General features: G+C 43.1%; 1 protein-coding gene and 1 long non-coding RNA gene across 12 annotated transcripts in view; one reads left to right on the plus strand and one right to left on the minus strand.

The window, feature by feature from the left end:
• The first annotated feature begins 271 nt into the window (after positions 1-271).
• tnrc18 (trinucleotide repeat containing 18) overlaps positions 272-25658 on the plus strand; it is a 179791-nt gene continuing 154404 nt past the window's right edge. For 3 of the 11 annotated variants that reach the window (XM_087997944.1, XM_087997945.1, XM_087997950.1), the window contains exons 1-2: positions 274-749; positions 1996-2317. In XM_087997944.1, the coding sequence (XP_087854070.1) occupies positions 2116-2317 (202 nt within the window). In that variant the 5' untranslated portion in view covers positions 274-749; positions 1996-2115. Of the gene's footprint in view, positions 750-1995; positions 2318-25658 lie in introns of all 11 variants that reach the window. The other 8 variants (XM_087997941.1, XM_087997949.1, XM_087997947.1 and 5 more) reach the window with 6 other exon arrangements.
• LOC148146622 (uncharacterized) lies at positions 3734-7279 on the minus strand. Its single transcript, XR_015760590.1, has 2 exons — positions 7179-7279; positions 3734-4120 (listed from the first exon to the last, which is right to left on the minus strand). It is a non-coding gene; the product is annotated as an uncharacterized LOC148146622 (long non-coding RNA).

Raw genomic sequence — 25658 nt, forward strand, 5'->3', positions numbered from 1 at the left:
GGAGCCTGGAAACGGTGCCACTCGGAGCCCTATTGTAACCGTTCACTGGCGGACAAAGGATCGCCTTGAAACCTCCCGCACTCTCTAATTGGTTTTTCAGGGACGTCGCGAGAGGGGGGGAAGCTGGCCCCAAGCCAATCAGAGGCGTGTTTACATGGGTTGATGGACAGGCGTGCCAGCCAATAGCCGGCGTATTGACACGGAGTGATTGACAAGGGGGCAGGCGCAGGGCAAACAATGTGGATTTCATTGCAAAAAGAGAGTTTGGGAGACTGGCAGGAACTGAAAGAGGATTTTTTTTGTGTTATGTTGTGTATTTTGTTTTCTGCATGGCGATCCCACAAACTCCTTTCACCTAAAACTTGGACTTAAAACAAAACTGGTGGGGGGAGGGGGTGTGTGATGGGCGAGTTCTGCTTAGCAGTCTGCATCGTCCAAAGACGTGAGTAAAGTTTTGCGTCTCCGCTTCCCCTCCTTTCTCTAAACTATTGCACAGTCAAGCGTGTTTGTAACGATGTGAAGTAATGGGAAGGCGCGCAAACCATTATTCCGGGCGCATTCGCTCAAGTTTTGATTGGGAAGTCAGATTCACTTGGACACTAGACGTTCCTGGAACAGAGGTTGGATTGTTTGTTTGATGTCTGGCGTTAAACTCGTGCTGTATTCCTCTCCGCTTAAGTAACGCCGAGTGAGACTATCGGAGCAAATGGGCGACTCTTTTAGAAATAAGTCGGACTTTTTCGCTGAAGGCAAGTGAAAAATAGCCAAATGTGGAGGCGTAGCAAGGTTTGGAGTTATCTGAAAGTAAAATAAGTTCCATTTTATCAAACGTAAAGGGGGGGGGGGGGCGGTTGCAGTCAATGTTAGACTTTGATCAACTGACTGTTTTTAATTAAAATCAGGATTTAAACCATGCCACGAAATACTGACCGAAACTAGGAAATTCAAGGATTCAGTTGGCCAAGCCTACTCGATATTTTTTTTTTGAAAATTCATATCCAAGGATGGTTTTAGTTAATGTCTCTGCTTCTAGTTTATTTTTCCGCGGGGTAGGGAGAGGAATAACTTTCGCGGTGAACCGACGAATATTTTAGTGGCTCGGATACCTTCGTGTTTCTGCACCGTGTATCGGGCTACATCAGTCATTTGTAAATGAACTTGGGATTTTTTTTTAGAAACTCGCATTGGAAACGCAGTAATATGCGCTTTCCGAAGGAAACACAGTCAACCGGGGACGAGATGTGGGAATTGGAGTTGTTGAGCTAAATGACGAGGGGATAAACATTATTTATTTTTAAAATAAGCTTTCTTACCAGCAACTGCAGTGAGCAGATACATAGAGTTACTCTGTGTCTGCATTTACCTCTTGGTGACATTTTTGAAATTGAACATGTGAAGGCTAAATTGGTTTAAAATGTTTTAAAAACACGTGGAAAATTATCATTTTGAATGATTGCCTTTAGCTGTTGAATGTAATAACTTTTGTTTTTGTGTGTGGAAAGGGACTGGTATTTATTCTTCGTTGTTTTTTTAACACGATCATCAATAGCAGACAGATGTACCAACACTCGGAGCATTTAGTCGGGGGCTATAAATTTAAATAAAGGCGGGAGGATTAGTTGCAGCTAAAAGAAATCCCCTTTCTCAGTTTTGTTTTAATGCTGGGGGATACATTCCCCATTGAAGCGTTTTAAAAGCAATTCATGTTGGGGTTATTCAATGAAAGGTGAGGCAGGGTTTAATTTCGAGAATTAAATAAACTTTTGTATAAATAAAGAGGAGTTTTTTGACAGACCTGGCAGCAGCAGCGTTAGGCTGAATTGAAATTTCTTCTTAAGAAAGAAGATCAAAAGAGGGGCGATGTTTTGAGTTAATTTATGTCCTTAGACTAATAATGTTTTCTTATGAACCGGAGTCCGCATGGTTGAGTAGCCGTTCGCGATGAAGAGATAATATTATTTTTTAAAGTAATATTTCGGCTCTCTTTCTGTACAGATGCCGTTCAAAATGTCTCGGAGGAACCCTGACCATACCTTTGGAAAGCCAGGCGCTGTAGCCTGAATTTGAACATTTTGGGGAAGGGTGGGGTGGGACGGTTTGTTCCGGATTCCGATTATGGATGGCAGAGACTTCGGCCACCACCGGGCAGTCCACGTCCCGTCGCCCTTGCTTACCGGCCTGGGCATGGAGGCGCACAGGGTAGCCGCTCAGGCCAGCAGAATCGCCCCGTCCGCCGGCCACATGAGCTCGGCGCTCGGCACTCACCTGCCGCCGGCCAAGTACCTCTCGTCCCCGGTGTCGGTGCACGGCCATTCGGGTAAGTCAGCCCTTTTCGATTCTCTCTCGTCATTCTGCTCGACTTTATTTGTTTTTATTTCTTTTCCCTGTCCTGTGTTAGCGCTGTTGGAAGTCTGTTTTTAAACCAATGATTTTTCAAAACCACGAGAGTTTGCGAAGTGCATGAGATGGTCTATCTTAACCCGGGGCACTGGTTAGAGTAGAGGATTGTGCGGGTCTTAAAAGTTTAGCAAACGACACGTTTTTACACACAATGAGCCCAGTTAGGTGTGTAGACTGTGCTAACACTGAAACCAAATGATTGTGAACAGGCAAACTCAGAGTCGGTCAAAGATCCATTATCTTGTCGGGTGTAGTCCGCTGTTTCTGATTCTCTCTGTCTCAAATGTTAAGGACATTCCAAGTTGAATTACCCCCCATTCCCCTGCCAGCAAAGACTGGGAGTTTCTGATGGTTATGTAGAAGCAACACCCCGCTCCCTCGCTCTTTTTTTCCCTCTGTTGGTAGGAGCAGAGAGCTTTTCAGATAGCTTTGAGGTTGTCGCTAGTGGGAAGGTTTCAGGTTAAAGCAGAGCGCTGCGGTGAAGTTTAGCTCCATCTCGGGAGAAGATGTACAGACACACGGCGCGAGTTGTGGACAGTTTTTGGGAACAGTTGGGAATTTTTTAAAAAAAATCCTCTCTCTTAACATGTAGCAGGCGAGGAGTGTTCCCCTGTAACTGCATCTAACGTGCTGTTGGTTAGGAAGCGGTACTGAACGTTTTATTCCTAACGTTGAGACCAGTTCCCCCTCATTCCCTTCAAAGCGTGTGGGCCCGTTGGTTCCATTTTCTAAAAGGCACGCAAAAACATGTCGAAAAATGCATTTTAGAAGCGCAGAGAGAAAGCCAACAACAGGGGGGGAAGAGAGAGAGAACAACATGGTTAAAATCTTTACCAGCTGATCTGACAGGGATAGTGTCAGTGAGGTTCAGTAGTTAAAAATAGGGAAGGAATTTGAACGCAGTAAATTCGAGTAAATACCCCGTCGGTTCTGCCCTTGGGTGAGTTGTCCCTTACACCGCCGTTCCTATTGGTATGTGAATCTACTCGCGGCAGGCAAACGCAAGCGGGAAATCGTCCTGAGTTTGGTGTGATGTTAGTGCGTGTCAGGGTTAGTGTGGACGCCGTGGGTTTGAGGGGCTGTGTTCTCGGCCCGGGGCGACTGTGCTCAGAGTGCACTGCCAGTGAACGCCAGACAGAAACCCCTGACATTGCAAAGCCCGAGTACAGTAAAAGCTGTTGGCTTGTGGGGGTTTAACTGGGGGTGGGTGTTGGTGGTAGAGATTAAGGTGCACTCCAGTTGCTGAAATGAATTGTAAATCCTTCTTGAAGAAACTGGGCCTAGTTGGCTCCCCAACCCCGCCCCCCATCCCAAGAATGTAAATTGTCAGATATTCACGCTTGTTAGTTTTAATTACAATTATGCAGATTCACTTTTGTAGGAGCATCCGTGAAAAAAAACAATGACCCCAGCGTCAAACCGCCTTGCCTGGTGATATCTCGACAGAGAGAAATACGCCTGGCCGGCAAATCTCCACATTCACAACAGCAGGGACCATACACGCCTTGAAAGTGAACGCTTGCTCGTGGGTTTTAGAATCAGGCCCTTGGTTCACTTGGACCCATTTTCCTGAGCTGATACCATCGCATTTTTTCAAAAGACACAAGTAACCGCCAGCTCTCCTGAGCTGTGTTCAAAGTTGCAGTCTTCCCGTCCATTCCCCCTGCCCGGGTTACTGGCCGATCTGTTCGATTAGATTGTCAGCCGTTTACAGCTCTTTCTGGAGCGTTGGGTTAAAAAAGGAACACAAAAGGATTGAGTTTAGCTGGCGGGCCTCGCTTCGCTGCGTTTCGCTGTGGCCCAGTTAGAGTTACCCGTCTGCAGTATCTATGCGTGTATCTCTGTGTGTCTGTGTGTGTAGGTGTATGTGTCTGTGTGTGTGTGGGTCTGTGTGTGTAGGTGTATGTGTCTGTGTGTGTGTGGGTCTGTGTGTGTAGGTGTATGTGTCTGTGTGTGTGTCTGTGTGGGTCTGTGTGTGTAGGTGTATGTGCCTCTGTGTGTGTATGTGTCTGTGTGTGTGTGTGTCTGTGTGTGCGCGTCTCTCTGTGTCTTGGGCTTTCGCTTCCAAACCCCACAAGCCAACCATCAAACCTCTTGCAACCCTCGGGTTGAAACGCGCGCACCCGCATCCCTGACGGACCACATTCCCTCAAGTGCTCTCCATATGGTCCCAAGGCCGTGTAAAAAAGCAAGGTTAGCAAGTCTTGTTGGAAAACTGCCGTTTAACGGGGGACGTGTAATTTTTTTTCTCAGCTGTTTATTAGAGCCACGCTGAGATGTGTGCGAGAGATAAGAGAGGTAGAATTGAAACTTCGAACCCTGTGTTGTTCGTACCCAGGGCTAAAACCTTGATTGTACTCTTGCTTAGATTAACACCAAATACTAAACGGGATGAGTTGCTCAATAAAGCTTACTGGAAAGCAGCAACTGCTAACTAAAGTGTTAGCATTAAGTGTGCAATTTTGAGTAAGCCTGCCTTACAGGGTTGTAAGGGAGGCCAGTGTATACTGGGCTTTTAAAAGAAGTTCATATAGTTTGATTTTCAAGCTTCGCTAGTTACTGTGAACAGCTTTCCTGGTCCATATGCTCTATCGCATTACCTTAATGGCTTTTTAAATATTAAATTATGGGCAACGGTTTTAAGTTACAATTAAAGGCACTGGCCGATTTGCCGTGGGAAGGTGGTTGGGCGTTAAAATTAAAGGAGAGAGAAAATAAACCTCGTATTTCTGGTCAATAGCACTAGCTAAGGGAGGACCGATTTGTAGCGCGAACTCCCAGCTCACCACAGTGATTGATTCGCTCCAAATATACGCGGGGGTGATATGCGAAATAAATGGATCTTTAAGAAGACTTATGGACGTGACCCGCTGTGTACAACAAAACAGAAAGGGTCCGACCCTATGTAAGAGATTGCGGGAAATGTGCGAGTCTCATCTGCACTTTGGTGGGTCCTTCGACAGTGTTCTAGGGTGTTGAGAAACTTAAGTTCGGCTGCTGTCGATTTGGAAGAGAATGTCAGTCATTTTTCTGCTTTGAGAGAGGCATCTTAACGTTGGAGAGAGGCTAACTCAGTGGAAATATCGCTCACAGTCTCATACCCCTGCCAGCGGCCTTGAATCTCCCCCCAGTATTCCCAACACATAGCCTTCAGGCAAACATTCAGTGCTATTTGAGCCAACACGGCCTTGACTAGGAAAGAGAGTTGGTTTCCAAGCCGGTTGCTCAGGGACGACGTCGCCTTCCGTGTTTTATCTGGGTCCAACGCTGTTAAAAGTTTAACCTGTGCCCCCATGACCAGTTCCACTTCTCCGCGTGACCAGCGAGACTATATATAATCCGACTACCCCCGTGTTTGAAACCTCTGCCTGGTACATTACAGAGAGTCTGTTATATGTTTGACTTGGGGTGGGGGTGCAGCAGGGGAGTGTTGCCCAGGCTCTGGTACCGGCGTTTCGGGGTGAAATGTTCGGCCGTAGCCGCTACTCCATGCTGCAGCCTCCGGTCTGCCAGGGGGGCTGAGTGACTGAGTCCGGGGCGGCTGCTGCTTTTTCCCGGACCAGGGCACCCTTTAATCCAGTCGCATTTTGTATCTGCTCAGGGGCATGTTAAGGGGGTGGGGTGTTGTAAATGGAGCGGCCTCCATTCTCCACCCCCCCCCCCCAACACACACACAAATACAGAGAAATATACACACACACAGATATAACCACACACAGAGACAGACACAATCGCACGCAGACACATACAAACACTCCTACACACACACAGACACTCCTATACACGCACATACACACACACATACTCATACACACACACACATATATACACATACATACACACACACATACTCATGCACACACATACACATACACACACATGCACATACACATATACACATACATACACACAGATACACAAGCTGACACAGAGCCCGACCCTAGCCATCGCTCAGCTCTGCCCGATGGCAGCTCCTTCCTCTCCCTTTGCTTGCCAAAGAGCGGCGGCCCCCGGTTTGTTTGTGATTTTTCGGGGTGCCGACAGCGTGCCCCCCCCCCCCCCCCCTTCGATCATACCGTCCTCAAACTGAACGCTGACTGAGCCGTAGCCTGAAAGAGAAAGTCCTAGGGAGGATTGGGGTGGTAATTCGCCCAAGACAAGACCAGAGAAATAGGTCCGAATGGCTGCAGATTATAGTTTGAGCGCTTTCAAAAATATTCATCTGCCGCAGGTTTAACCCGATGCGAGCCATCACACTGACAAAAAAAAAATTAAAAATAAAGATAAACGTATAGATTGATTGATAGATGGATAGATTGTGAGCGATAGCTAGATAGATGGATAGAGAAATAGATGGATAAGTAGATAGAAATAAATGGATAGGCAGATGTCCCACTGCCTTCTGAGCTCTAAACTTCAAAGTTTCTATCGAGTAAGCGAATTGCAGGCGGTTTGAGTCCAGGGGATAGTGCCGATTCCCCCGAAGGTCCTATTCGGCAAATTCATGAGGCTGAAAGGCGATGGTTTCGGGTGATGCCAGGCACTTGCCTCAGGGTGAACACTGCCCTTAGAGCGGTGCTTTGTATGTAACTCGGGCAGAGAGCCGCTCGGCCTCCTAACTTTGGGGGGGCGGGGGGGGGGGGGGGGGGGGTGGAGTGCAAACGGCCCATAAGGAGGGAAATAGGAGGCCCTCTGAGGAGAGCTAGAGCCGGACTCTGAGCAGCCTGTGGTGGATAGCAAGGGGAATCCTCCTCTCTCTCTCACACACACACACAAACCTGAAAGCAGTTACGGACTCGACAGCGAGCTGGAAACCCAGACATTAAACAGGAGGCTGGGCTCTCTCTCCGAACTGGACGCCAGTTTCTCTTGTGCTCTCATATCCCATTCACAACAAGCTGAACGTGTGTGCTTTCAGTGTCAGTGACAACACACCAACATCAAGTTGTTTTTTTTTAATCTATTTTTACACTTATTTTCCTTCGTTCGCCTGGAGATTCAGTCTGGACTTTCACTCAGCCGGTCAATAAGTAGATGCAATTACCTTGCAACAGCACCCCATCCCGTTAGCGAGTCTCCTCTCACTAGAATGAACTCGAACCTAAAGGGACTGGCCTGTGTTATGTGACCTTCTTTCAAAGTTACCCAGGACTGATTATAATTGAGCATCAATTCCTTGCCCTCCGCCAAATAATCCGTAAAACACTTCCTTGTGCTTACTGCAAGTTTGTTTCGTATGGGGGGGGGGGGGGGGGGGGTCGTGGAGTGTAAACTGTTGGTTAATCCAGATTATTCTGTGGTCCCTTGTAAAATGCCCATTTTAAGTTTGCTCACTTGTGACGGGGTTAAATGTATTTTTACATTTGCGCTAGGAAAGTCTCATTTGGCCGTGAAGTTTAGAAAAATATATATGAAACCGTCCACAACCCATTCAAAACATCCGAGAATTTGTCAATTTCACTCCCGTCAATTTGGCCAGTGAACCGAGCTCATTTCCAGGTTCTGTAGCTTAATGCTGTTTCACTTTGGGTGGATTTCGTGTCAATTACAATTGCAAAACCCACGCTTCCCCCCCCCCCCACCACCAAAAAAATTACTAAAACTTAAATAAGATTTATTTTCCTTTGGATTCCTTCTGAAAGATTGAGTGGATGTAACCTTTTCCTTCTCCGACTGGCTCCGCATGTTTGGGAGGGAGATAAAGCCGGATGGTTGTAATCCTGGGGGATGGGTGGGAGGGGGAACACTGACTTGGTTTAAGATGCAGGGGGGCACGGAAGAAAGAGGAAAAAAAAACACAACAAATTTCAACCTTTGGCTCACTCAGAGCTGCACTTAAAACGTTTGCATTCTCTCCTTGAAATCCTTTTCACCAGACGGAGCTCTCTTGGGCAATTTACAAACCACAATTAGTTGGTAACTTCCCTGAAACCCCTGTGGCTGCGAGGCAGCGGGTTACTCACTCTCCCTCGCAAAGAGCCGCCATGGAGCTGACGGGCCGAGTGGCCTGTGCTGTTTAATCCCAGCAGCAGTCCCTTTGTTCATTGTGACATTTCAGGGTCTCTCCCCTGGGCGTTGGGGGAGTGGTGGAGAGGTGACCTGGTAAACACATTGGAATGAACAGCTAAAGAGCATATTTGCTCCAACCAACCCTGTTCCCTCCAACACAAGAAGGAACCTGGTCCCGATGAGGAATAAAAGCTTCACTGTGCAGCGTGGGTGGGGAGTTTGTGTTAGATTTACTGTAGTTCACAAACATTAATGAAATTCCCGTTGTTTTTTCGGGGAGATTTTATCTCCAGTCAGTCCTCTGACCAGCTTGCGTGAATAATTAACTAGAAATGATAAGAGTTGACAGAGAACTTTGTTCGTCCCCCTCTCCCGATATTTTCTTATATTTCGATAATATTATCAGCTCTGGATGGTTCCCGGCAACACTTGGGTTTTGTTACTGAAAACAACCGAGCAAATCTCAGCCTGTGTCTGGGACCCAGGGCATACATTCCAAGAGTGCTTTGTCCAAAAGGTTACAGGAATCCCCCTCTTTCACATAGACTCAGAAGTCCATGTCATACACTAACTAGCTTCACCCATTGCTCTCTATGCTGGACTTCCATTCACAAGGGCGGCCAGGTGACTCGCACAATACAGGGGGGAAGCAGGCGGTTTTACAGGCATTGAGAAACTCCTCGCGTTATACCTCATCCACCTTGAACAAAAATACAAAACTCTGCCAAACCTCTCCCTACACTGCTCACCCTCTTAAAGAGGCTTAGGAATAAGAACATAGCCTCTAAGCCCAATGTTGTCTGTTTTTTTTAAATTCCTGAATGAGATGTGGGTATTCTGGCTGGGCTAGCATTTATCGTCTGTCCTTAGTTTTTTTTAAATTTCAAAAATATGCTTTATTTACAAAAATAAAACTTTGTGTATATACATAGTCACAAACACATTTCGGTTTGACTCTATTCCAAACATCTGAACGCATCTGTTACTTGAACCAGATTATGTTTGCATGCATTTGAGGTACAAGGAGGGTCCCATAACTATATGGACACCCACTTAACTTTAGCAGGAAGACCATAGACAGTGGCCTCTCCCCACTGCGCCTTGGTGGCAGCTGCCCCAAACTTTAGTGAATCCCTCAGCACGTAGTTCTGGCCCTTCCCTAGTTGCCCTGGTGAAAGTGGTGGTGAGCTGCCTTCTTGAACTACTTCAGTCCTTGGGTTACAGTTACAGAGGGAGAGCAAAGGATTTTGAACCAAATAGATCACAAGCTGGTCAGAGCCTCATTAAAAGACACTAAAGTCAAGGTTGGTGGTTGCCCTGTTGATTTTTCAGTTGGTTCAGAGTTTCGGAACAATGGCAGTGCCAGGATTTGCCCCTGTGTGGGGTTTGGAAGTGGTGGGCATGCTGTGGTTCCAGACTGAGCTGGATGGGGATTAGCACTGGGGGTGGGGGGGGGTTTGGTGACCCTTTACACGCTCTGACAAAGTGCCAGTGGGAGAGAAATTGTATGTCAGGTCTTGTTAAATATTCATCTCCTTTAACAGCGGTGTTTCTATGGAGACCCATTATCGTGTACAGTACCATAAGACCGTGTAGCATTCTCATTGGTAAAGGGAGAGGGGTAGCTAAGGACGTGGAGAGATCACTAATAGTGGAGAAAGGTGGGGTTCTGTTGGCCCCATCTCTGTAAACCAGAGAGATTAACCTTGGATGGGATGACCAAGATCATATTAAAGAAAAATATATGCGGACATTGCAGTGGGAGCATGCCTTCTATAGGGTTTTACATTGATAGGAACGCTGACTCATGTTCTCCACTATTTGAAACATGATGGAATGGAATTGAGACACTTTTATATGTTCTGATCTGTAAGGATCACTTGATTGTATTTTTTAAAAGCGAGTCACACTCCCTATTTCCCAAAAGCGATCTCTTTCTCGCTGTTAGTGAGTTGCTGCTAACCCCATAATTATGACCAGGCTTCACTCATACTCCCTTGGCTATTTTCTGAGGTGTTGCTGGTTAAAGAGGGCTTTCTGCCACCACCCGGTCCACAGCCCCGTCTTACTATCGAGTCAATGCCAATGTTTTTCATCACGCTGATCTTGGAGGTTTCATTCAGCTTTCAACATAGGCCCCAGACAGGAATTTCTTCAAATACATGGAAGGTATAAAGTAATCATCACAACTGACTGAAGGAGTGTGTGTCTATATTTGTGTGCGTCTATGTCCGTACTTTTGTGTGTGTGCGTATGTGTGTGTGTGTGTGTTTGTGGGTGTGCCTGTATGTGTACGTCTATGGGTGTGTATGTGTGGTGGGTGGGTTCTGTATCTTTAGGATTCAAACTTAAGGGGTCACCTGTGTTTCACCAGATCTGACCAGCCCTCTCCCAGTCTTAGGGAGGTGGTGGTGTGTGTAGGAGTGAAAAGGGGACTGACTTTGGCAGTGGTAAGAGTGTATGTGTGTGTAGGTGAACAGTGGCCGCGTCAATTGTGGACAGTGAATTATTTGAAAGGTGTGTTTGTCAGCGCTCTCGTGGTTTCTGGGGCCTTTCACACAAGCTACCCACAACATCAATTAAAGCAATACATCGCATTCTCTGAACTATCAAACCCTGATCGCCTTCACAGGCGTGCAAATGACTTTGTATAGTCTTTTTTAAAGTAAGATTCCAACTTTACTTTTAACAAAATAAATCCCATCCGTTTGAAAGTTGACTTTTCATCCTGGGACCATATCCACCCCTTTCTCCCATTTTAAGTCTGACATTGATGTTGTAATCAGCCATTTAAACTCCCTGGCTACCCTCAGCCAGCTCTTTTGACGGAATGGCTGAAATTTGTGCTTTAAGCAGAGCAGTGCGCTTCACTTTCATTCCATCTCCCTTTTTTCCTACTGGCTTGTGGATGTGGGAATGGGGGCGGAATATGCCCGAGCACTTCTCGCACCTGTCAACGCTGTAAGCTGCAGATGTTATAATTTTAGAAAAATCTATAATTCACGAGAAACACCATATCTTGAGCAAATTGCAAAGCTCCCGCAGCTTTGCCAGTGGCCGAATCACTCTGCTTTTTATTGTGTTTCGCCGATTATAAATGAAGGAGTCTTGCTGCTGTGAGGAACGGCTGGGGTACGAGGTTTCTGTATGGGAAACACACTTGGGAGTTTTTAGCAGTCTGGAGCAACTCCGACACACCGTTTCTGAGTGCTCGGAGTTGTTTTAATAAAGACAGGGCAGGTGTATCTGTGTGTTGGGTGGTGGGGTTTAAGTAACGGAGTAGCAGCTGTAAAGTGCTTCTGGTGGTGAGCTCACTGCAGGCGAAGGAGAAGCGACACAACAGTCTGATGTCCCTGCCTTCATTCATAGCGGGGCCCGGGGAGCAGAAGGTGGCTGCAATTTCTCTCCAACCCTGGGGAAATACACTCTGCCAAACCTCACCCTGATACATCGACATCCTGTTTTAGTTTTCCTTTTCTGGGAAGGGGTGTTCAAGGTGAGATTTCAATGATAAGTTTGCTCCCCAGCCCACTCGCATTCACCAGCTTTGGGATAAGTCAATGTTTCTAAGACAGTAAGAAAGCACGTTATAACTCTGTAAACTCCGAGAAACCTATAGCTCCATAGGAAACACGATCTGCTGTCTTAACCCACTGCTGAAACCATCCTTGTGTCGAATACAAAAAAACCCTCTTTTCCTTATGCTCAAGCCAAAAAGAACCCATGCTGAACCCATGCTAACAGTGCAGTATTAATAGAAAGTGAATGATAGGGTAACACTGATGGGAGATGGAAGCTTTTCTCTCTGGGACTGTATATGTGATGAAGTCTAGATGTACATTTAAGAGCATTTTGGCAACAGTAGAATTTTATAATTTTATGTACATGTAATAATAATGTCGAGGGGGAATAAAACAAGTCTTTCGATTCTGTACAGGGTGCTCACTTCCACAGCTGCCTCTTAGAGCTTTTATGTTATCAGTTCAAATGATTGAGTCAGGCTGACTGCTGGCGGCTCTCCCCTCGGTCCAGACTCGCTTTTAGAGAGACACAAGGCAGATTCCAGCCTGACAGCCCCCGTCACTTCATTACAGTCCACAGCCCCCTGCGCTCAAATCCCTCATTGCAATTTCTTTAAGCCTCTCTGTTCCACCAACCCTCCCCCCCCTCCCCACCACCACCGCCTCCAACCCAGCACCACTACCGTCCCCACCCCCTCTTCAAATCCTTTGACCGGAGTTATAGAGAGAGGAGAAAACAATGAATAATGTATAAATCTGTTTGAAATGCGTGCCAATCCATAACTTGGAAAGGCGAAAACGCTGAGGGTTCTTCTTTTCTGGGCCTTTTATTAGCTCAGAGTCAGCAGATTGTCTTATCTCTTTGGTGCATTGCTTTGGAGAGGGGAGAGGGACCCATCTGTGTGCTCACTTTGAAAATGGTTGGTCCATTTAAGTGGATGAGGGGCTCTTTTTTTTAATCAGAGGGTATGGGGAGAGGTGTTTGTAGTTCCAATGCCTCTAAGTCCACTGCCATAGATTCACATTTTAACTGTCGACACAGATTAAGTAGGAATCAATGCACTATCTGTCCACCTCAGCCTAGTGTAGCATTGCGGTGTATTTTTAACCCATTTCAGATCAAATTAAATGAAAACCATGGTAATACCCTACCTCTCAAACTCACGTTACATTTAGAAATAAGTCACAGGGTCGATCAATAGAAGACACATTGCAAGTGCTTTTTTCTTTAGTGCACCATTTACACCAGCTCGACCTAAAATCCACAGCTTGTCTTCATGTTTCCATCTCCAGGGTCTTTCACTGGGGAGATATTGCTGATGTCAAACTAAATGTTAATAACTTTGAATGCTCCTTAATTTTACCTCAGTATACTTGGCAAAAAAGATAATGTTTCATTGGTTCATTTATGCAGGTAAAGTCTAGGCAAAAAAAATCCAGCTGTGTAATTAGTTTCAATTCAATTCTAGTGGGAGCTGTAATTCTCTGAAGGTATGACCGGCGTTACACTGCGAACTGCAGTTCTACGTAGGTGCTTATAAATCGAACTCTGTGGTCCTCATCTGGCTCCGTCATAATGCTAGTGTTATACCATGAAGAAGTTTAAAATTGCCCGAGAGGTGTGTATGTACTTCTATCATGCCAATCCACATTGACCTGAAGTTATCCATCTGATATGAACTCAAAGTAGCATAGTAAAGGCTCACCATTTGCAGAGGTAATGTTCTTGATGAACCTCACAAGCAATGAATTCACAAGCAATGGACTTATTTTGCAATGTGAGTCAGTTGGATAAATTCCAACCAGCCAAAACATTGATGTGCACAACATGTATTAGAAGATAAAAGATGACAAAAATCAAGTTTATGACATGTATAAAGACATCCCACTGGTTAAATTATTTAATAACATAAATGTATAAAAATGGCCACACTCACCTTTATTCTAAAGCTCTCCAGCAGAATGTGATGATTGTAACAACAGTGAAAACCAACATGTAAACACTCCAGTAAGCCAAAAGGCAGATGACACACACACAGTACGCACTTTATCTTTCAGGAAGCACTGTGCAGTATGTCATGGGCACCTTCTGTATTTTAGTTCTTTTACTTTCATTCAGGACTTTTTTTCAGCTTTTGACATTTTCTCCAAGTTTGCTTCTGTCTTTTTCAGAAGATTGTGGATCAGAAAACTTTGAACGCACAATGGGCAAAATGGTGCACATGATGTTTTGCACAGAGTTGCAAATTCACAAATGGCAAATGGTGGCACTTGCTGTATGAGCGAATTTGTACAGTAATGCGGATACAACTTAGAGTTAGATGTTGGGTGCGGGTAGGCTGAGACCAGACCTCATGGCCATTGCTGTCACTTTCAAGTCAGTGTACATCTTAAACTGCTTGATAGTGAGATAAGTGACAGCTAAAGTGTATTCTCCCTGAAGCTTGTATGAAATGCATAGTGTAAGAGATTGATTAGCATTGTTGAGGATTCAAGTTTTGTGTTTAAACCAAAAATTGCATTACTCTTGGATCTCTGAATTAGCACAGATTATAACTGGCTTTATATTCTCAAAAGTATATATTCTTTCCTGAAGAAGGGCTTATGCCCAAAACGTCGATTCTCCTGCTCCTTTGATGCTGCCTAACCTGCTGCGCTTTTCCAGCAACACATTTTTAAGCTGTATATATTCTCAAACAAGACCAACATTAATGAACCCACGCCTCTTGCTTTTGAGAAAGTGAAGGTGAGCTTTCCTGTTGTGCTATTGCCATCCCTATGGTGATTGTGCACTCACGGTGCTGTAAGGAGGAGAGCTGAAGGATTTTAACCCCATGTTAATAAGTGCCGATAAATAGTTAAACCAGGATGACATGTGACTTAGAGGCCATGGTTGTCCTTGTCCATTTAGGTGGTGGTTTTGGTAGTGTTGCAGAAGCTTAGAGGAAATTTAGGAGTGTTGTTTTTGAAGATATGTTCTATTTTAGGATCACAATATACTTTAAATGAAATATAAGCACCAGCACTAAGAGATGAAACACTTCTGTCTCAACCTAAATTCGACATGGTTATGGGAGTAGAGAATGGAGCAATGGCCATCGAGGGAAAAGACCCTGCAAAAGCTTTTAGTCTTAGGGCATCCTTTTTTGGAAGGTGGTAATTTGAAAGTGAAGACTGATGTGTTTTATTAGCAGTTAGTGGGGTGTGTCTGTCAACAGCAAAGTATCTGTGACATCTCTCTAACACTCTATGACTCTAACACCTCATGACATAAAAGCAATCAGAGAAATTTCCAAAAAAAAAGCCCTCTTCTGTCTCAGGTGACAATGAAATTCATTACTATGATTTTCTTTCTAACTTTGTCTGTCATGATATTTTGCAAGTAGATAAATTAGATCTATATCTGATACAAAGCAGAAATGGTAATAAATCTCTAAATATGAGATAAAATGTGGCAATGGTGTAGGAAAAATAGTAACATTACTGGGAATGTGGAGGCTGGTCTGTGTGAAACATAGCTGCTTCAGACCAGCATATCGTGAAAAGTTCTATCATATTCGAAATTATGCACAAATTATTAGAGATCAACCTGAAATTTTCCAAATCATTTTCGAAATTATCTCATTAAATCTGACTGTCTTCATGGATGTTAGTTGCTGGAAAGCCAATATTGAAAATTCAGATTTTCCATAGTGCAATGTTTTTGCTAACATTAATTGTAACTAATCCCTCCCCCGTTAAGATTTGTATTTTCTAACCTTTGAAAACTAAAGTAAACTATTCCTACCCTCATCATGAAGTACAAAAAGTTTCCTTGAAATTGGTTTGATTATATCTCTGAGCAATGAGATTTTCTGTGCTGTAAGCTGTGCGCAAATGTTCCAGAAGGAGAATACTGATAAAAGCCCCATCCCTTCTAGGTGCGAATGCCTGTATAATACTAATTCTGTGGAACAGAAGGCATAAACTCCTTCAGTGCAGAATTCCCTAGGGATAATAAGAGATTCAGTACCGAGGTAGTTCATCTTTCAACTTACTGCTGCGTTTGTACATAATATCTCCGCACAATGCCACAATAAAATACTTTCTTTTTACATCTGAATCATCCAGGCAGTGAGACTGTTTTTTCCAAATTGTTTAAACCTCAAAATTTTATTTATTTTTTTGGTTAGCCCTATGCAGTTTAATATTTGTGGGGTGTGATAATCTCGTTTTCTCACAGGATTAATATTCAACATGTGTACAATCCGGAATGATGACTCACATATGCGAAATGACACTTTGATGGTCCCAGAAGTAGCTTAAAAGGTGGAATTATTGCTTCAGTGGAGGCTGTGCACATTATAGGATCTGCTGTCCCTGAGCAGTAGAAGTGCGTCCTAGATATTCTTTCAATCAAGCAAAAGGCCATGATGTACTACATTGTACATACATATGTAGGGACTATCCTCCAATTTGTTTGTATTTAAGTGAGTTGAAAAAAATCTCCAAATCGAAAACCAAGACTTTTGGCTACAAGAATTTTTATTTGTTTGTCTATGAAGACTGCCTGGACATGTTTTGACAGGAAGGTGTTTGAGAGACCTGGTAAAAGTATTAATTGCTTTGGTCCATGATGGGGCCCAGCTTGCATATTAACATCTTTTCAGAATGATCTGCTTGCGTGCTAAACTGGGATTTCTGTCCCTTATTAGCCCAGCCATGGGCTCGATTCCTTGCAGTGTTTGCCTGATGTTATAGCTTTAAAAGGCAATCTCTTTCTTGGCAAAGGTTTAATTGCCTCATCTTGAGTTTTCTGTAACCCCTGGGAGATTGCACAATACACAGCAGCACTAGATACAAAATGTTTTTAATGGCTGTGCTAACTCCACTGAATGGTTCCTTACATTTCACAGAGTCTGAGTCTGTTTCTCATCACCAAATGTACACAAGATTGTGCAAGTCAGCCTTATTGCTAAACATAATACTGCAGAATAGAAATGCGTGTTTCTGTTTGTTTGTATGTTTATGCCAAGTCTCTATGTGTATGTCTGTTTGTATGTGTAAATGTCACTGAGTGTCTGTATCTATTTGAATCTGTGTGTGACTGTGTGAGTGGGTATATCACTGTGAGAGCCTGTGTGTGTGTGAGAGTAAATTTGCATCCATTTACTTAGAAAGAACACCAAATGATAGGCTAGATTCAAGGGAAGGAAATCTATTTCTTAATGTTTGGTTGGATTTTAGTCATTTGAGGACTGGTGTCTTGTTTCAACAATAATAAGATATTTTGATATTTTCCAGTATGCTTGAATGCACAAAAAAATCTGTTCAATGTAAGTGTGCTGTGCTCAAATTCTGCTTTGTACAGTCTACTAATTAAAATCCGTGATATTTCATGAGTTTGATCATTTTGAAATGGTATAAGTAAGGAATTTAAGTGATTACTGTATGCATTCAATAGCTTCAAAGCCCTATGTTTCCCACAAGCAGGCTCTTGCACAATAAATACTAGAGGCTTTGAAGAGAATCCGGATCTTGATATTTTGTGAGTTACAATGGATATTTACTAAGTTGGAGCTTCTTGTTAGGGCTCTGGTCAACTGGAATGTGCCACATAGAATACTGGCAACTGTGGAACTGTATTATTATAGAAATGGATACTCATCTAATGAGTTTGTCCTTGAGGTGGTCTGGACATGATACTATATTGCTGTGAACTTTACCCAATGGTAAAGTTGTCAGATGGAGGCCAGAGAGCTACATGGCAATAACAGAGCAAACAGTAACGTTTATTTCTATCTCTCTCACGCACACACACACTCCCTCTCTCTCTGTCTCACTCTCTCTCACACACACACACATACATACAGATAGACAAACAGATACACATACTCACATACATACAGACACAGTCTCACATACACAGGCACAGGCACACACACAGACATTACACTCTCACATACACACAGATACACACTCTTACTTTCACTCTCTTTCTCTCACACATACAGATAGGCAGCTCAATACACACATACTCTCACATACATACAGACACAGCCTCACACACACACTCCCAAATTCTGAGCCTCATTGGCATTTGTACTTATGTCAATGTGTTCAGTATAGCAAAAATTCTTGGTTTCATCAGAAATGGATTGGTATTCGATTACAAAAATAATTGGCTGCCATGGCTGTAATAGAGATTTATAGGGTACCCCGAAAGAATAAAGGTGTTGGTGGCCTAACAGGAGGTAACAATGATTTATTGCACAGTTCAGCAGAGGCCAATAAATCTGTATCTGTTATTCTAATGAAAGCTGTGACCTTTATCCCCTTGGTGAAGGATTCTTTAACTTTTTTAACATGGCATCAATTACCAAATTATATTTCAGCTGGAATTTTCAGAATGCAAAATGGTGACTGTTTTAGTAACTGGAGCAGTGTTAGACTTTACAAGATTCCTGTCCTTCCACCCTTTGTGCATGCATCCTCCCTCGCTATTTCTTATTACCATTTATTCAAAAGAAAAGTTACAAATGAAATGTCCTGTGCTCCATTGGAGTTCATTAATTTGACTCTTAATATTACAACAGCTTCACTACAATTTTTAAAAAATGTAAGTGTTTTTGGAATTTCTTTCAAGGTCACCAATGACCTCAAATACATTTAATTACAATGGCAGATCATCTATTCCATGAGCGACTAATGCTAGTGTTAGCTTTTTCCTACTTTTAGTATGTTTTAACAACTAACAAACCTATGTAAAACTCCGTGAGTCAGAAAGAATATGATCTTTGATGTTAAGAATGACTTCGGCTGATCTACTGCTGAAACCCTCATTCGTGTTCCCTCCTTACTTCAACTATTCCAGTACTCTCATCCTCTTACACACTCTCCTCTGTTACTTCAGTTCAGGCCGTAAACCTGCTGTCCATGTCTTGACTTGCACCAAGTCTTGTTCGCTCACCTACGCTGGCTCAATTTGTCTTTCTATCATGAGGTTCAAAATGACCTTTACCCTTGATATTGGATGTTGACAGGGCGGCTGACCACAGAGAGTGGCAAAGCGGAGGATGGTTCCAGCCCTCAGCATTCGCCCACTTCAGGGCTTGGCAAGAGGCCCCAATATCTGGCACCCAGGACACTAGGGAGCTAGAAGTTCTTGGATTGGGGAGGTGGAGTGTTACTGTGGAAGTGCTGTGCTGGGGTCAGTGAGTGGGATAGGGGGTTCGGTGAGTGGGAAAGGGGGGTTGGTGAGTGGGATAGGGGGTTTGGTGAGTGGGATAGGGGGTTCGGTGAGTGGGATAAGGGATTCAGACAAGAAGAGGCACTGAGACCCTTGATTTCTGTCCCTATACCTAAACGACCCCAAAATTATCTGGTCAATATCTCCACCGGATTCAATCAGGGAACCTACTATGTAGTCCATTAAGAAGCTGGCTAGTGAAGATTCTGAACTGCATCTTTACTGAGTCATTCTCTTTGAAATGTAGTGTTGGGTTTTATTTAATATTATTCACCATAGTTTTCTTTGTGCTGATTTGTCCACTCTATGGTCGAATCAACTGTGAAGTTTAAATGGAAACAAAAGGCTGGGCATCGGGTTCGCAAATTGATGGATTTGGCCACCTGTGATTGGTGGATCAACCTGCCACAGATGCTGGTCTTCAGCTGAATTGGTCAGCTACTGTGTTCTGGACAGCTTCTCTCCAGCAGACTTTCACTGTAGAAGGTGAAGTGCAGAGTGGATCCCTCTTCATGTCAGGCTGTAAGTTCTAAACATTTCCCTTTCAGCTGTGCGTTGAAATGCAGCAACACCGTACAATTTCAATGAACGTGTCGAAAATAAGGAGTAACTGCATTCTGGTAAAGTGAAGCATTGGCACGGCTCTTCATTATCCGCCAATTCTCCAGATAAACTGAAGTTACAACCGTTACCTGCAGTTTACACTTCAGCGATAGATCATTCATGTGTTTCCAACCTCATTACCTTGATACATAACGACAGCTTGCATTTATACATCACCTTTTGGTGTCGTAAGATGTCCCAAGGTGCCTCACAGAGCATTATAAGAGAAAAAATGACACCAACCTGCAAAAGAAAGAAGGGTTAGAGATTTAGGTTACAAATTCCAGACACTGATATGGAGGAGGTCAAAGAGCTTGTGAATAATATAACGTATTTCAACATCTTAAATGATCGAGCTAGTGATATGTCAAGATATATCAAGACCTATGCAATTCAAAAGATAAATTTGAGCATTAAATATTAATTAGTTCAACCGTTTTGTAACCGGGTTAAAAATGTGTGATTCCCTTCCTATGGTGTACCTATCCCCCATGGTCTGCAGCATTAAAGAAAGCAGCCAACACTTAGGGAAGTTAGGGGTGGGTAATAAATGCTGGCACTACCAATGAAGTCCATGTCCCATTATCAAATATAAAGTACTTTTTTTTCATTTTAATGTCAATTTCTCTTTTGACATTTACCTCATGAATTTTCCTTAAAGGAGCTGCTTATATTTCCACAGGAAGCATGCCCACTTGAGTGGGCATTCTTGTATATTATCTCCCCTCACCAACCATCCCAGTTCCAAACCTGCTGAAGCTAATTGTAACACACCTTCCACAATCTCACTGAGACTAGCCAGCTCAGCATAGACTGGGGCTTAAATCGTGTTCGCCTGCCTTACATCATAAACTTGCTGAGTCTCCACAAAGTTGTAATATCAATTCTTACAATCATCTCTGGAATTAATTATTGCCGATCCTAAATCCCTTATCCTCTCTCGTCTTTTTGAATATGAGGCCAAATATTTTCAATTAATGCTTATTGCAGATAAGCGAGACAGCCTAAAACCCATCTGACTTCAGAAGTGTTTGCAGATATATCATGTTAAGGGAACCAATAGTTTTCTCCATGTTCTTCCATGTAAAATATATACCAGAACCTTCGCTGAAACATGCCGAGAAGAGAGAGAGAAGTGTGACAATTGTACTGTGCCTGGTTTGAATCTTGAGTCGACAACAACTTGCATTTATGTTGTGCCCTTTAACATCATAAAACATTCCCAGGGACTTCAAAGGAGGGTTAGCGAACTAAGTTCGACTCTGAGGACACCCTAGGACCGGTGATCAGAAGACAGCTTTAAAGGGGTGTCTGAATAGAGGAGAGAGTGAGGCAGAGTGATTTAGATAGAGAATTACAGAGCTTAGCATCAGTCGTAAAGCTTAGGCAATAAAAATTAAGGATGTTCACTAACCTCTCACAGCATGTGATAGGCTGTAGTATGAACATAGGAACACATGAACATATGAACATACAAATTAGGGGGAGAATTAAGGCCCTGAGCCTTTAACCCTGCTTTGAATGGTGGATCTGCTCGTGTTCCAAATTCCACATTCCCATCCATCCCCAATTCCCATCCATTCCCTTGCCTAACATGAATCTATCTATTCCTGCCATAAGAAAATTCAATGACACTGCCTTCCAAAGTTGCACAACCCTCCAAGAGGAAAAAGAAAATTCCCTCATCTCAGTCCTAAAAGGATGACCTCCAATTTTAAAAGTATTTCCCCCTGTTCTGGACACACTCACAAGAGTAAACATCCTTCACACGTTTACCCTTACAAGGCGTTGTGTGATTTTTTTTAACTAAGATCATTCAGGATCTTGTAATCTTCAGTCAAATCACACCTTGCTGTTCTGAACACTGGTGAAAGCAAGTCCTTCTGAACACTGGTGAAAGCAAGCCCAATCTGATCAACCATTCGTCATAGGCTGACCTGCTCATTCCAGGTACAGGTCGTTCTGCTATAACATGCGTTCTGTTAACGCAAATTCCCTAACGCGATTGACAAATTGGGGACACTGTTTCTACAGTGTGAACCTTTCAAACAGTGTGTTGGCTGTAACGCAATTACATTGCCATCAACCTTAAGCGCTGTTTCTAAAGCATGAATTTTCTATAAAACAGGATTGCACAAGAACACAACCATCACATTACAGAACAACTACTGTATCAATCTAGTAAGCGCCTCTGAATTGCCTCCAACACATTCGCTTCGACCCTTAAGTAAAGAGTCCAAAGCTGTGCAGTATTTGAGATGTGGTCTCACCACTACCTTGCACAACTGAGGTATCCTTACTTCAATACCTCTTATTATAAAGGCTGGTATCCCATTAACCTTCCTGATTATTTATTATTCTCATTTACTAACCTTTGTTACGTATACACAAAATAAAATCCAAATCCCTCAGTATCACGGAATTCTTCAGTCGTCTTAATTTAAGTAGCACACTACTTTTTTTATTCTTTCTGCCGAGGTTAACACTTTCCCCATATTATAACCCATTTGTCAGATTTGCCCACTCACTTAACCTATCTGTATTAGTCTGCATCCTAGCTGCATTACCTTCACAGTCTTCATTCCTACATATCTTTCTGTCGTTTGCAAAGTTAACCACCATGCTGCTATTCCCTCATTTAAGTCATTGTTATTGATATAACTGCACAGAGGTTGGTATCCCCTCACCAAGTCTCCCTTTATTTACAAATGCCCAGTACATGGGCTCTGACCAGCCAGCTCAGAGCCAGTGCCTAGAATGAGGAGCCTCTCTGTATCTCCTGTTTATTTTTTCTTTTTTTCTTCTTTTTTTTCTTTTTAACCCCCACACTACCACCTAAGTGCGGTAGTGCTTATGTTTTCCCCAGCACCCATGGTGTGTGTGTGCAGGTGGGAGACACAGTGAAAGACACAAAGTGCACCAATCTTTATTCAAATTCCACCACCAGGAAGATAGGAAAACACCCGGGTGGCCAGTGATAAACACTGCCCTTCACATCAAAGGGCAGTGCTGTGTGATCAAAACAGTGAAGGGGAGGGTAGGGACTAAATCAAAATAGAGTTGGAGGGAATCTCCTGTTTATATTTTTTCCTATTTATTTTTTAAAAAGGCTCATTTTTTTAAAAATATTTTTCCTCTTTTTTTTATTTTTTTCTTTTTTTTTTCTTTTTAACCCCCACACTACCACCTAAGTGCGGTAGTGCTTATTTTGTCCCCAGCACCCATGGTGTGTGTGTGCAGGTGTGAGACACAGTGAAAGACATAAGGTGCACGAGTCTTTATTCAAATTCCACCACCAGGAAGATAGGAAAACACCCGAGTGGCCAGTGACAAACACTGCCCTTCACATCAAAGGGCAGTGCTGTGTGATCAAAACAGTGAAGGGGAGGGTAGGGACTAAATCAAAATAGAGTTGGAGGGAATCTCCTGTTTATGGCTGTCAGCCAGGGCTCTCTGATTGGCCCAGGTTAACAACCCCAATTGACGATCCAATGAGATCCATCTGGTTCTCATTCCAATTCCTACAGTGATAAAAAAAACTTGAAGGAGCATTGCAGATCCCTGTGGGACTCCACATATCATCATGTGGGACTCCACATGATGATGGTGATGGTGGTATAAAGTACTTTACTGGTCACCTTGTAGGGCTTCACTGCTAAAGCTTGGTTACATGGAGGGAAAGAAAGAACATACAGTTTAAGAGTACCTTTCATATCCTCAAAACAGCTGAAAAGTTTTACAGCCAATGAATTGCTTTGAATTGAAGTCACTGTTGTCATGTAATCAAATGTCTCAGCCAATTTGTGTAAGTGAGCTAAAAGATCAGTTAATCTGCTTTGGTGTTGTTAGTATTGATGAGGACACATGGAGACCACAGTGCTTTGAGTGTGATTTTTTTTATCTGTAAGTGAATAGGAGACCAGGAGCTCAATTTAATGTTTTATTAAATGTCTCAGGATAATATACATCCGATAATCAATGTCATCAGTACTACCCTGTGTAGACTGGTTACTGTAGACATCATGACAAAATACCTTTGAAATGAGTTTTCCAATGCACAGAATAAACAACGTGTCCACGTTTTCTGTCTTTGAAATGGTACAGGGGTCGTAACTTGTTCCATATTGCTCCCTGATCTGACGTATTCTGAAACATACCATTGTGTTGACATCATGTCCTGCACAGAGCAAATGTTTTCATTGCCACATGGACAATATAACTGATCCATAATTGAAGAAACATGTTTTCGGGACTGTCCCAGATTCTGGCACTAAAACCAGTAGAAGCAAGTTATAAGGAACCAAATGCCATCTGTAAACTTGCAGATTCACTACGGTAGTGGTCAACTGGAAACAGATTGCAGCATTCCATGTCACGCTATATTGTTTTACTTTTCAACTGTATTTTTCTTCATGATACAAAGTGAGTGGGAGTTAATGTAAATGGAAATTTGATCTCAATAAGATTATCACTGACATGGCTTCCTCATATAGTAGTGTATGAAAAACAGGTAAACACATTGGCAATGTCAAAGAGAATTGTGTGTCAGTTTAACACACCTCTAAATAAACAGTCCCTCAATACTATTGCAACTGGCTGTTATTCAGATTATGAGTTTGTGTGACAAGGACTGCGGAAATTAACAAAACATGTGAAAATTAAACAAGTTATCACAACAGCATAGAAACTAAGAGTAGGAGCAGGCTATTCGGCCCTTCTAGCCTCTTCTGCCATTCATTATGATCATGGCTGATCATCCAACTCAATAACCTGTTCCCTGCTTTCCCCTCATATCCTTTATGGTAGTGGTGAGGGTAGAGATTTTGTTTTTAAAAACCTATGTGTCAAATGGTTTGAAAAGATTCCCTCCACTCCAAGTTGATTTGCCTTTTTTCCAGAAAGCAATGACTTGTGCTTGGATACATGGCCCCAGCAGCCAGCAGCCTCAATCCCATTATACAAGAGTGTCTGGAGTATCAGTGAACCTGAGAGTTATTGCATGTTAATCAGAAGTAGGAGCCCTAAGCCTGAGCAAACCTTCCACCATAAAACCACTTTGGTCCAGATGACCCAGGAACACTTTGAGCAATTCCTGAGCATGCACAATTGGAATTCTGTTTCTTTCATTTCCAATGAAGGACAAGAGCAGCAGTTCCATGGGAATGACACCATCAGCAAGTTATTCCCCAAGTCATTGGCCATTCTCTTGTGGAAATATATTACCATTCCTTCACTGTAACTTCATCAACATTTCGGAACTCCCTTCCTTATTAGTCTTTTTGGTGCATCTTCCCAGGCAGAGGGCTTCATTTCCTCATTAGACCGTCAGACCATAATATATGGAAGCAGAGGTAGCCCAATCACCCCATAGAGTTTGCTTCACATTCAATGAGATCATGGCTAATCCAATCATCCTCAGCTCCACTTTCCTGCCTTTTCCCCAAAGCCCTTGATTCCCTTATTGGTTAAAAAGATTGTCTGTCTCAGCTTTGAATATAATCAATGACCCAGTCTCTATAGTCCTCTGCAGTAAAGAATTCCATTGATTCACAGCACTCTGAGAGAATAAATACTTCCTTATCTTGGTCATAAATGTGCAACTTCTTATTCTGAGACTCTTGCCCTAGATTGTCCCAAAAGGGGAAATAATCTTTCCTCAAGTACCCTGTTTAGTCCACTAAGAATTTTATAAGAATCTATAAGGCCATCTCGGATTCTTCAATATTCCAATGAGTATATGCTCAACCTACACAACCTCTCCTCATAAGATAGTCCCTCCATATCTGGTACTATGCCTAGTGAACCTTCTTTGGATTGCCTCCAATGTCAGTGTATTTTTCCTTAGATAACTCCCAAAACAGTACACCATCTGTGGTCTGACTAATGCCTTGTACAGT

Source organism: Chiloscyllium plagiosum, unplaced genomic scaffold (assembly GCF_037043375.1).
Source record: "Chiloscyllium plagiosum isolate Xiang-an unplaced genomic scaffold, Cpla_swu_hap1 HiC_scaffold_20, whole genome shotgun sequence".
Classification (NCBI taxonomy): Eukaryota; Metazoa; Chordata; class Chondrichthyes; order Orectolobiformes; family Hemiscylliidae; genus Chiloscyllium; species Chiloscyllium plagiosum.